The following is a 12,902-nucleotide window of genomic DNA, read 5'->3' as shown; positions in this document are numbered from 1 at the left end:
TTCCCGTAGTGTGTCATATAGGTTTCTGTGCATGTCAATACGTGATAGGCTAAGGGGCGGGACATCTGGATACTTCCTCCACCACTTATAAAAGTCATGCATATGCGGCTTAATGTTGATAAAAGAACCTCGGCAGCGATATGATCCTGTTTCCTGCGTAGAAGCACTCATTTAGTCCCGGCGTAGGAGAGGTGTCTGGTTCATTTACATATGTAATGGCAGGGGTGGTGCTCAAAAATGTGCGGGGGTGAAAAAAGATACAATCCTCCAGCAGCATACAAAAACAGCCAGAGATTGGGAGGCAGGTAGGGGGGGGTGTAGATGTCAGGCTCCTGAAACACTCTAAAATGATGGGTAATTACATTTCAAATTACCAAAGGGAACAAGAGCGAACTCCCTGACTTTGGTCCACGAGGGAAATGCATTAAGAGCGCTGAAATCAGTGAGCAATCTGGGGTTTACCAGGATTCTCGTGCTGTTTTGCACATCTGAAAATATCAGCTTACAGACAAAGCACATTTGTTTAAAGCTGCATCCGGCAAAATGTAGCCAATAGAAGCACGAGTGTTCCACAGTGATGTCACTATGTCACAGAAGTAAGTCCAATTGAGGCGTTTCAGGCAATGGGGGGAGGGGGGTGTGGGAGAGAAACAAAAACCTATATAACACACTACAAAAAGCCTAATGATGCCCCTTTAAAGAGCCACTGGGGCCCCCCCCCCTTAGAACCACCCATTAACCAAACCATTTGTGTGCCTTTCTCTCATTTCTGGTGGTTGCGTTCATCACACAGACACCTGGCGACACACCAGCACAAGAGCACGGCCGTTATAAATTGTCTTGAGCTTGCGAAGCCACCCACGCGCCGCCAGAATACTTACAGGCTTTTCAAAAACGTCCTTGCTTTTATTTACACTTGTTTACATTCAAGCCGCCTGGAGTGCAGAGAGGAGCAGGTGATGGAACGCTCTCCGTCACTCTCTCTCTGTGTCTTTGTCTGTCTCATGGTCAAACACAAGCACCGCAGGACATACAGTATGTTCTCCTATGAAACTCATAGGAGGAGTAATGGATCACATGCAACGGGATAACACGATAAAAGAAAGGGGAGTGCATTCCCTTACAGTTACATCAAAAAATCAGAATTACAATGCATTGTGAAATAAAAGGTCAATATATTATAGGTAGATTTACTTCCTCAATGTATTCATTTATTTTAAAAGAGGCCCTAATATGCTTTTTATTGTGTATCTAGAGGTCTTTGTGCATGTAAATGGTCTTCATAGACATTATCTATTACAGGTAACTAGTCATTGTCCAACATCTGCTGATAACCTGCCATCCATTTCAATTAAGTAAGCTTCTGTTGCCGAGCAAAAATCAGTATTCAGCCGTCCTGATTACCCCACGAATGTGCAAGTATATTAACAACACCAGTACGGCTGAAAGCTAAAGTAGCATCCTCAAATATCATAATTTGTTTTCAGCATTACATCGTTTTCTTTTGAACTTGCCGTGTGTACATATGCAGCTTATCAAAGAGCAGCTTACTGTGTTTACTTCGTACATATACAAGTACCAAGGGGGAAATGAATACAATTCCATAAAACCACATTTATTTTATTTTGCATAACTGCAATTGTATTCAAAGCTGATTCTTTCAATGGTACCGCTGTATTTTTGGCCTTGCACATGTCACCTGTCATCCAGCCTGTTCAGCCATGCTGCCAATCATTGCTCACGCTGTTCCTCCAGACTTCTGTCCAATCACAACGCTTCAAAAATGCTTTTTCCTCTTAGCTTTCTGACACCAGCTGGACGTGTGGCACTCTGGGGCGTTAAAAGCGGTAATTTCTCTGCCGTTTTAGATCCCCCCCCCCCCCTTGTGGTGCCACTTTTGAATCTCCTGCGTTTTTTGTATTCCCATCTGATGGCTTCTCACGCCTCACACAGCGGGAGGATCAGTATTTATAACCCTGCTGCAGTGCAGGAGGCGCACACTCGTCGTTTAAAATTAGCTAGAGCTGAGCGACTCAAACCGTAACATAAATAGCTGTTTGTCATTACATTTGTCCAAAGCGACTTCCAATCAGTGCAAAAAAACATGAAGATGCCGAACAACAAGCCAAACCATTAAGAGTTCGGTTGCGGTGGTTTCAAACAGGCTAAACTTTTTAAGAAACAATTTTTTCGGGGAATTTAATGGCAAAGGTACAAGCGAAAAGTTTCAGTAAACGCTGCGAAACGCTTGCAATTGTTCTGCGACGTTGTAGCCCGTTTGCACCTATAGGCTACCGTAAAACAACAACTTGCGAGCCTGTGAAGTGTCTCTGTTTCATGCAAAAACAAAAGCCTAAAAAGGGAGTAATCCTACCGTGTTCTGCTACCCTGATGGCATCACAACAAGATAGCATTTTCATGAAAGTTGCCGCATGGCCTCGAGCGAGCTATTCGAGCGCTAAGCCATCTGCGTATGCATGTAATGGAGCAAACCAATACAAGCTAGAGAGGCTACGTGAGTCACAGGTGTTCATCGCTCTCAGCTGGGGATGCTTTCTGCTCTTCTTAAGAAATAAATAAATATTTTTAAAAATCAGGGGACAGTGAAATGTGGGCTTAGCTTTAACCGAGAGTGTGTGTAGGTGTGCACACACATGTAGGGAATTGATGCGTAGGGGTGTGGAGTGGTCAACTGATGAGGCACTGTGGAGGCTGAGAGCTCTGGAGAGTGGTGTGTGGGTTGGAAGCCTCCTCTCCTCACTGCCAAACACACACACAGACACACACACACGCACACACACACACACATATATATGAAGCTGGGGGAGGTGGAGGCAGCAGCGCTCGCTTCTCCGGCTGTCCATTGATCAGTGGAGAGGTTGGTAGACTTAAAAGATCAGTGTAGAGACTGGTGGAGAGCAGAGAGAGAGGGATGGAGAGGATGGAGGAGGATACTGGGGATGCAGCAAGAAAAAAGAGATAGACAAGTGTGTGGAGAGACAGAATCAGAGAGGCAGATCACGGCGTCTGTCCTGGGGTTTAACAGCCTGGATGAAGCCTGCTGGTAAGCACTTCATGTTTTCTATGTATTTGTCTGTGTGTCTCGTATAGTGCCCATGCTTCGGTGTTGTGCCACTGCAGAGAGAGAGAGAGAGAGGGATGCCAGGCATTTGTCTCCTCAGTGCGGCACGCAGCAGGAGTACAAATCTTCCAGGCGTCCTTTTTTTCCACTGCAGACAAACCCATTCAGTCCGTTATCTGTTCAATTAAAAGCAGCAGCGGCGGAGGCAGAGGCGCTCCGGGATGCTTCTGCTACCGCCGCTGCTGCAGGATCCATTCAGCCTGTGTGTTATAGTGTGTGTGTGTGTGTGTGTGTGTGTAAGGGTGGGGAACATCACACACACTTCGGTGCATTTTCAAGTTGAGGGAAAAGAGGAGTGATTTTCCCCAGGTGCATGGATTCAGTGATGTGACAGGCTTTGCATTGCGTCCTCAATAAGTCACCATACAGGACAGTAAACATATTGTAGGTAATGTGGAAAATCTGCAGTGATTTCATCTCAAATTCAAATTTTCAAGAGAAATGCACTTTTGGGTAATTCTTGTCTCTCATGTGATAATATTTCTATATTGTACACTAAGTAATTGAATTGTGGTTATAATAAAGAGATAGCTGCAGTGGAGCGTGATGCAGTGATATAACGACCCGTATAACCACCATTCAGAACCAGATCGGACTTTAATTTATATTTGAATAGATATCATTTAATATAGAATGCGTCTGATTGCGTAAGGTGTGTTAAAATAGCCAACAAATGCACATATGCAACTATTTTGTTTACTACAATACAGATTTTTTTATTTTCAGAGAATATATTGCGCAGAAAACGTCAAATTAAAAATGTTATGTCAAAAACAACAACTTTACTATACGGATTACAAATCTTGCCAATTAACTCCCTTATTTGAACTTGTGGAATTTAATGGGATTCAGCCTCAACAGCCCATTAGATGCAGGGATTGGATCGTCTTTCTTTAATGAACTGATTTGATGCAACATTGCCTCTGAGCTCCTCTTCATCACACGTTGTGTATATTGAGGCCCATACCCTCCTCATCCGGACCCTCGGAGGTCCCCGGACCCCAGCTTGTGCACCCCTGAGCCAGGCGGCAGCTGAAGAATCCCCCTTATGATATGGAGGCAACGCGCGTTGACGTGTCGCGCTGCGCTTCCGACCACTAGTGTCGGTATGCTCTCCTGCGCACACTCTCACAACACACTCTCACACGGGGACATGCGGCCAGCAGACGCAGCCACGGTAAGTGGAGACACTTTTCATTCGGCACTTTATCTCCCCGTGGGGGCGAATTCACTCTCCCCAGTCTCGGTGTGTGCTTGTTGTTGGATAAACGGGAAGTTTAAACCACTTTTCTCTCGTTTCGTCGCCACCGTTCCGCCGAGCCTCTCCATGCAGATTGCGCAACGCGGCGTTCGATCGGAGTGAAAAACGTGAAAACAAAATCGGGATTGTTGTTTTCATGCAACACTAGTGTCGACACTAACAACTCACTTTGACCGAAGTACACCTCGTCATCTTGGGTATGCTTTGCTTTGCCATGCGGGGAGCACATTCCTCTCTCTGCATTTGGATCAAAACGCGTTTTAACGCACCAAACTTTCGTCGTCGTTATTTGTTTAATTTACATAAATCCACAGACTAGTGCTTTTCTTTTCCCCAACTTTATGTTTTTGAGGGCAAAGTGTTGCTGGGTCCCGTGTGTGTGTGTGTGTGTGTGGGAGTTGGGGGGGTCAATGCGCAAAGTGTGTGGTCTCCAAGCTCTCCACCCCCGTAGATACGCACGGTTTTGCGAGCATACACACACACACACACACACACACACACACACACACACACACACACACACACACACACACACACACACACACACACACACACACACACACACACACACACACAAACCTGCTCCCTCTCACTCCTCTCCTCTTTTTTATCTGAACAACACTCTGTGCTAATTACTCTCCGTTTCCATCGCAACGGATAGCACCTCTTTTTTTTGTTATCTTGGTTAGGCCAATCGCAAACATGCCTCACACATCTTCATCGAGACGACAGCTTGCATTGTCGAGTGGATGGCTTTTATCCCGCAGCAAGGAGAAAATGATAATTATCCTTAAAAATATATCAGGAGTTTCTGATTCTTAAAAAGGAGGAAAGATGTAGCTTTATTTGATACAATCAATCTGAGATTGCACATGCAGTACAAGAAGTTTGTTTTGCATGTATATGTGCTTTAAGTCAGGTATTTTATTATACCGGATTTGCATTCCTTGCGCTGCCAGAACAGATGGAACAGTAATTATTACAATAAATTATTCATATTATATCGAGCAGAGATAGAAATGGTTGATTCGGTGAGGACAAGTTATTATAAAAAGGATCTATTCATCTGCCCCTCTCAGCCGCATGTGCTCCGGGTGTCACACATTAGACTCACTTTGACACAGTCACACGTTTCCTTATAGTAACTCGAGGGGTCTGAGAACCAGCAGTGGTAATTACAGGGGGGGGAAACGACACTGGATTGGATTCAAGGAGTTGCGCCTTTAAGTCAAGACTGAGGGACGGAGGGGCAGAAACGAGAGAGGGTTAGCCTGAGAAAACAAAAAAAGGGGAAATGATCGGGGCCTCAGGGGCCCTCGGCTCATTACTCATTAAACACACAGGAATGTTGTGCGTCTGCGGAGCGAAGTGAGGCTTCAAACATTCAATTCAAAGGATTGACTCTCTTTAAACTCCATTCATTATATAAAAAATGCACAAATAGGAATTTCGTTTTTTCCATACTACAGATTCAGCTCACATTACACCGCAAAAAACATCACAAAAAAAGGTGTTTTGTTCTCTTAAGTCCATATTAACGTGACATCAATCCACATTAAATATCACTTTTTGACAAACATTTTTTAAAAATTAGGATAAACCCTTCCTTTTTGCACATGCCTTAATGCTACATTACCCTCAATGACCCGGGGTTTTGTGAATGGGCAGCAGGAAGCTCTGCCATTGGCTGAGAGTGACAGCCAATAAGGGAGGATCACTTGCAACAGAGGCGGGAGTGCATGAATGAAAGACATTTTTAGAGGTCAGGGCCCGTTGTGTGTGCGTCTGCAGGTGTGTGAGTCTCACACACTGACCTACTTGCTTTATTGCAGGCATCTATACATAGCTGTGGGGAACGCAGGCAGACAATCATCCCGGTTTAAAATTAGCAGTCATGGCCACCTGTCTGTTTCTCACAAAGGCGGAAACACCAGAGCAGGCAGCGATGGAGGGAACAGGAAGGAAGGAGAGGGGGAAAGGAGGCATTGATCACACTGCTAGTTGAACTCCTCCGTCGGTCTTTCTCTCCTGTTTTCCCCCACTGCGACACAGGGAGACATTGTTAGCAGGTCTGGATTTAAAGAGGAGGGGGGGGGGGGGTGCTGGTGGTCTGGGCCAAGCAGAGTTCACATACCTCTCTGCTGGATCACTGCCAGACTTCACAGAGCATATAGGTGGAAGATATATGGGGAGACTTAAAGGACTAGAGAAATGTTTTGGGACTGAACCTCTTGAGTTTTGTAAGCACTTATACATCACGTTATTAACCTATAATTGTCAATGCACAATCTTTCTGCCACCTGCATCCCCTACCCCATTTCTCCCTCTCTATCACTGTATCATAAAACTCTAGTTTCCTGCCTTTGTCGCTTCAGACAGCCAACAGGAAGTGTTCATCTTCTTAACTGATGAAGACTTCCTGCTCTGAAACTGGCATCTTGTTTCCTAGAATCACGAATTTCCAGCCCACACTTGGGTTTGATCATGTGTGTGCCTCCGCCAAAGTAAAAGAGTGTGTGTATAGAGAGTCATAAAGTATTGCAAGAGCTTCATATCAGCTATGCTTTATGGCCACCAAAGATTTAAGATTTTATTACTGCTGTTGGATTCTTAATTTCCCGACTGAGCCGTCTTGTGTGCAGTCAGATTTCTCTTATGATTATAAAGTGGTTCTGATCACCAACCTGTTTTTCTTCCAGGACTCCTGACAGACTTCAAACAGCAGATGGCAATCCAGGAAAGGCGTCGGAAAGTCCTCCATCGTCCATCTGTGACAGTCACAATGGTTGCGCAAAGGACGGCCATCTTGGTTTCAGCGCGGCAGCAGAGGGAGTGTACGAAGCTGAAAGGCAATAAGGAAGATTGGAAGAAAAAAGGCGGTTTAGCTTCTTTGCCACATACACCTAAACCTTTAAATGCTCTTTTTTAATCTGTAAATATTAATTCATCCAATGTTTTAATAATACATTTTGCAAGGAATATGTTTAGCTCTGTGAGGCTGTACTATGTCCTGCAGTGCTATGACCAAAAATGCTAACCACAATACTAACATGCTTAGCAATAATTAAAGATAAGATCAAATAAATTTGTCCCTGTGGGGAAATGTAGGTTTATCTTAATTTAGTTCAACTCATCAGCAAGCTAACAATTGCTTATAAGCACCTAAACATAAACTGTAGCTGAGAACAACACAAGCTGTAGGTAAGATCAATGCACCGGCATGCTAATGCTTACTAATTAGCACCAAATAGTAGTGTTTTTAGCATTTTAGCAGTTTAACTGGAGCCATGAAGAGCTTATCGACTGCAAAATACTTTTAAATTGTTTTAACAACCATCATTTACAGCTGTGTTTTCCAACATATTTGGCTGGTGAGCACTTATAATAAAGTAATCTACTTGACAGTGTCACATATTGGCAAAACATATATGGGTCAAAGTGCAAGTGGGAAAGGGGCTTGTCAACTGGGTAGCTTGCAATCTTCCTCTTCTTATGTCAAAGACTGTTTATGGTTAAATAAACTCCTATTTTACGTTTTTTGTATCCAAACTATATATTAAAATCCACATCCTCACCTGCATCAATAGCCAACACTGCTGACACCTGGGGGACCAGCTTGCTTGTCATATTCCAGGAAGAGGAACTGTTTAATTTCGGACCAATTGCTGTTATGATTTGAGTTTTCCCCCCACGATATCATCACTTTTAAACTCGGGTATGTGTGTCGGGTGTAAGGTTTAGCGGTCACTTAATAGTAACCACATTAAGTGCCGTTCAAAAGCAACGAGGGAGGAGGGAGAGCGAGGGGTAGCGGGTTATGAAGCCCGCCGACCGCGAGTCTCCATCGGTCCTGAATTCACCTGCTGCTGCCCTACCTGACCGGACTCAACGCTGTGTGTGTCCGTCAGTAAACACGCTGTTTACAAATAGTTATGTGTAAACATTTACGGATAAACCGCACAACAAGATAGACATGCAATATCGACATTGTAGTGCCGAGAGACGGGAGTCGGAGTGAATTATGTCAATCAGTGATCACTACAACATACAGATGTAAATAATTTCAATGTTACCTCGTATTTTTTAACTTCATATACCCGTGTTTTATCAAGATAACGGTAAATGTGTGCAATTTATTAAAACGTTTTGTATGGTTACAGGGACTGTTGCAAATCTAAACAGCTAATTAACATCAGATTATTATTATTTTTAAAGAAACGCCATTAAATATGATTTTCCCTCACGGAGGGGGAATGGGTAGGGTGTGGTTTGGAATTGGCCCGAAGTGTTTCTCTTCTAAACTTGCCGTCTTGAATGATATGTACCTGCCAGGTGGCCATTTTGGCTCCGTGTGGTCACAGGGTGCCCAGCAGTTGCTCAGTAGTCAGTGTAGATCCTGTGGGGCTGGCAGCAGCTACATCTGGCTACTGGGTCTCTGCTGGCATCCATCACATCCACTGTTTATTAATGCATTCTGTAAAGAGTGTTTTTCATGTAGTTCAGACACTTCGGCTTTTGATTTTCAAAGAAATGTGTTGCATGTGAAGACTGCATATTATGAAGAAATGTTATTATGAATATATATAAAAATGACATTTTGAGACACTGGGTGAGGTTTGAACCTGGCATACAGTGTAGGATGCTGTGTGTGTCAGTCTACAGCTACATTGTCTGCTGGGTTTCAGACCTTTACTCATAAACATCGATGTTTTACAAGTGTTTTTATTGCTTATGTACTGTAAATGATATCAAATGATCATGTTAAAGTATTGTGTTGTGTTTGAGGAACCAAAAAACACGGATAATTTGACAACTTTGTGTTTATTGACTCATCATAAAACATTCTTCAAACAATAAAACAATTTTAAATGTCCGTTTCTGTACAATGCTTGCTAAGCAATTTTATTTATATATAGAAAATGTACGAGGAGTTGTGTTAAAATGACAAAACTCCTTCAAATTTTAATGGCAGGTACTCTGGAAAAAATAACAGCATTCCATCAACAAATATTTTCAAGCAATAAATATGTATTTATAAATAGTGTAAATTTACATCAAGATTAGAAACATAACGAAACAAAAATCACAAATTATTCCATAACGCTATGTGCAACCCATTCTCTTTGTGACTTGGCTAGTACGTATTTTTTTAACTCAATTTTTCCTTTTTTTAACCTAAGAAACAAAACAAGACAAAGATAAAACATAAAAGCCGTAAAAAGAAAAAAAGAAAGAAAATCACCTTCACATTACAATTTTTTTTGGGGAGATTTTGCTGTCCAAAGAGTCTTAAAATGACTATCTACCATAGAAAAAGACCAAGTTAGGCTAGTGCTCCTTAGAAGGGGTAAAGATTTTGGGGGGAAATTCAGTAAATCAAACATTTTATCCAGAATAAAAGAACGAAAAAGAAGGAAGAGAGAGAAAGCTTGTCAAGTCAGTAGTCTTTTACGGGGTGGTGTTGCCAGTCGTGACAGTTAACAAGTATCTACAAAACATTTTCATTAAGAACCCCCCTGTTCCCAACCGTTTTTGATTAAGTCCTCCATTAAAACAGGGCTGAACCATTGTCAGTAGAGGGGGCTGGGAGGTGGGGGGGGAGAAGAGAGTCCTGTGAGTTAGCTCGGTGGCGCCCCCCTCTGGAAGGGCCCCCAGCACTTTCAAACAGGTTGCATAGACAGACACACTCCGTCCGGCCGTCGCGATGGAGACCAGCCATTATGGCGGGGGTGGGGTTGGGGGGTGAGGGTGTGAGGATGGGGGAGACGGCCTTGGCTTTCCTGAATATCAGAAATGGTCCGTAGATGTTTTGTTTGTTCGTTTTAAACAAAACAATATCTTATTACAAGTTCCTGTAAATGGGCTTCACATGGCTCCACAGCAGAAGAAGAAGAAGGAGGCGTCACCTAATGTCAAGATGAAGATGAGTGAAGAGGAGGGGCCTGGGGAGGAAGAGGATAAGATCATTAGTCGTTGAAGTCATAAGGAATTAAATACCAGACAAAAAGGACAAAGTATTTCACTTTTATAGGAAGTTGTTCTGCAGGGTTTTTTAAATACACATTTGTCTCAGGGGGCTCTGTCCTTAGAAGTTTGCAGGAAAACCCCCCAAGAAAGTCCACCATTAACGGGGAGAAATGTAATAAATGCAATAGATGTTGGGCGTATGGATTCTAAATTACATTACATGTTAGAAGCTTTTACCCAAAGCAACTTACTTACTCAATACTGTGGACAATCCCCACAGGAGCGAGTGAAGTGTCTCAGGGACAAAACGACATGCTGACTGCAGTGGGGTTTGAACCTGAGCTCCCCTGATCCTAACACCAACGCACTAGTCCACTACGCTACACGCCTATAATATTATACATTTGATTGAAAAAGATCATTTGAATATATATAAACCGGATTCCTTCTTCATTAACATTTTGTAGTGGCTTACAAACTGTATTATTGAAAAATAATGGTAATAAACATCTAGCCTTCAGTTTTGATGTTGTTGGACTTAGGGCTGCTCGATTAATCGGATTTCAATCGCGATTACGATTATGGCTTGCAACGATTACGAAAACAACGTAATCTAAATAAAACGATTATTTTTTTATTATTATTTTTAAATAATTTTTTTTTTTTTTTTTTTAATTGGTTTTTCAGTTGAATTATACTTTAAGGTTCAGGGTAATCAACTGTTAAAAACATACTGTTCACATTTTTTTTCTCCAATAAATGGATGTTTTCAAAGTCATTGAATAATCGATTTAATAATCGCAATTACAATTATTGACCCAAATAATCGAGATTATGATTTTTGCCATAATCGAGCAGCCCTAGTTGGACTGCATCTTTAAAGAGGTATTAATAATCCTTAAGTGCAAACAAAAGTACAATTATGACTTAGGCATTTCTACGGTTATAGGAACGGTGAATGTCACTAAGGGGAGATTTTGGTAGTAGTCTTTGTTTATAATATTATTATTTCAAATGTTGTGATGAATTATGTATGGATAAACATGGCACTCATAGTGAATATAATCATCTGTGTTCAATAAAAGTGATAAATACTATGTAATGTAATAATAAAATAACATTCCACAGAAACCATTATTTATGAAGTTTATTCATGATTCTACTTTATTTTGAGAGAGGTAGCAAGCGCCCCTCAGAGTTGAGACTTACTAATGTGAACTGGTCGTAGACCTGCATCATGTCGTCCATGCGGTGCTGCTCCAGCACCACGAAGTTATCCAGCGTGGCGCTGCCTTTCCGGGCACAGTCCTGGCAGTGCACCACGTACTGCTTCTTGGACAGGAGCTCGCGGCGCACAAACAGCAGGTTGAACACCTCCACCTGAATAGTATACAAACACACAGGCGTATTAGAAAGAGCTCCGATTGAATGGCTTTAATGCCGTTCTATTATATCGCGGCGCTCAGCTTTGATTTGTGAGTTGAATGGAGCAGAGGCTGCAGTCTGTCATCCAGGGACAGATCCTGGAGCTATAGACGGTGCATAATACACTCATTTCCAGGACACAATGGCAGCAGACGTTTAATTGAAAATGGACACATTTCTGCTAAATAGCTGAAAGCCATGCATTCAATAAAATCCATTTAGCATGCCCGTTAATTAGCGCTAAGAAGGCAGCCTTTTAATACACTGTTCATGGACCAACTGAAAAGGTAAAGTGCAACGTTGTGGCATTAATGTGTGAACTAAGTGAATTTGTATTCTACACACGCATCTACTGGAACAGTTCAGCTCTACTCCCACATAATGTTTTAGACATCTTGTATACATCTATGCTGAAAGGCTGCCGGTGCGTTCACTGACCTCACAGATGGTGCAGTAGTGGGCCGGCTCGTCCCGGGTCCTCGGCCTCAGCACCGTCTCCTTGCCTGCTGTCGCCAGAGCTTCCTTCACCCACTGGCACTGCTTCAACGTCCGCAACAAGCAGTACCTGAGACCAAAACACGTTTCAAATAAATCCAGCCTGTGCAAACTTTAAATATAAACCACCCAGCTGCTGATTCTGTGACTCACTTGATCATCTCGAACAGCTTGTGGTCGGACACTTTGATGTTGCGCGCCATGTTCCAGGAGAGGTGCACCATGGGAACCATTGACTTGACACTCTGGAGCTTGTTCCACTCGTAGCGCTCCACGGCAAGCTTGTACTGGTGGGCTGAAAGAGCATGAAGGAAACAGGATGTCATCGCAAAGGAAGACGCATCAAAAATACGTTAAGAGCATCCTCTCCACGCTTTAGAACCATTAACCCATATCCCATAATCCCATGCGTACCGGTGAGAGGTCCAACGTTCCAGGCAATGTTGTTGCACCACCCGATGGCCTGAACCCAGTGCACGGTGCCGGTGTTCAGCCACACCAGGTCCCCGGGCCTCTGGATGAAGCGGTACACGGGCACGTCCGCCTCGTACAGGTCCTCCAGGTTGGGCCACCACGAGCCCATCAGGAAGTTGATGTTGTTCCTGCAGGGGG

General features: G+C 43.1%; 1 protein-coding gene across 2 annotated transcripts in view; it reads right to left on the bottom strand.

Moving 5' to 3' along the window:
- Window positions 1-9,205: 9,205 nt before the first annotated feature.
- LOC104954641 (histone demethylase UTY) overlaps window positions 9,206-12,902 on the bottom strand; it is a 30,721-nt gene continuing 27,024 nt past the window's right edge. For both annotated transcript variants that reach the window (XM_010781802.1, XM_010781803.1), the window contains 5 exons: window positions 12,705-12,892; window positions 12,444-12,585; window positions 12,234-12,360; window positions 11,580-11,750; window positions 9,206-10,345 (listed from right to left, as the gene is read on the bottom strand). In XM_010781802.1, coding sequence (XP_010780104.1) covers window positions 10,316-10,345; window positions 11,580-11,750; window positions 12,234-12,360; window positions 12,444-12,585; window positions 12,705-12,892 — 658 coding nt within the window. In that variant the 3' untranslated portion in view covers window positions 9,206-10,315. The remainder of the gene's footprint in view (window positions 10,346-11,579; window positions 11,751-12,233; window positions 12,361-12,443; window positions 12,586-12,704; window positions 12,893-12,902) is intronic.

This window comes from Notothenia coriiceps, unplaced genomic scaffold (genome assembly GCF_000735185.1).
Source record: "Notothenia coriiceps isolate Sejong01 unplaced genomic scaffold, NC01 NC01_scaffold00023586, whole genome shotgun sequence".
Taxonomy (NCBI): Eukaryota; Metazoa; Chordata; class Actinopteri; order Perciformes; family Nototheniidae; genus Notothenia; species Notothenia coriiceps.
The sequence above is the reverse complement of the archived record's forward strand: the minus strand, read 5'-3'. Positions and strand labels throughout refer to the sequence as shown.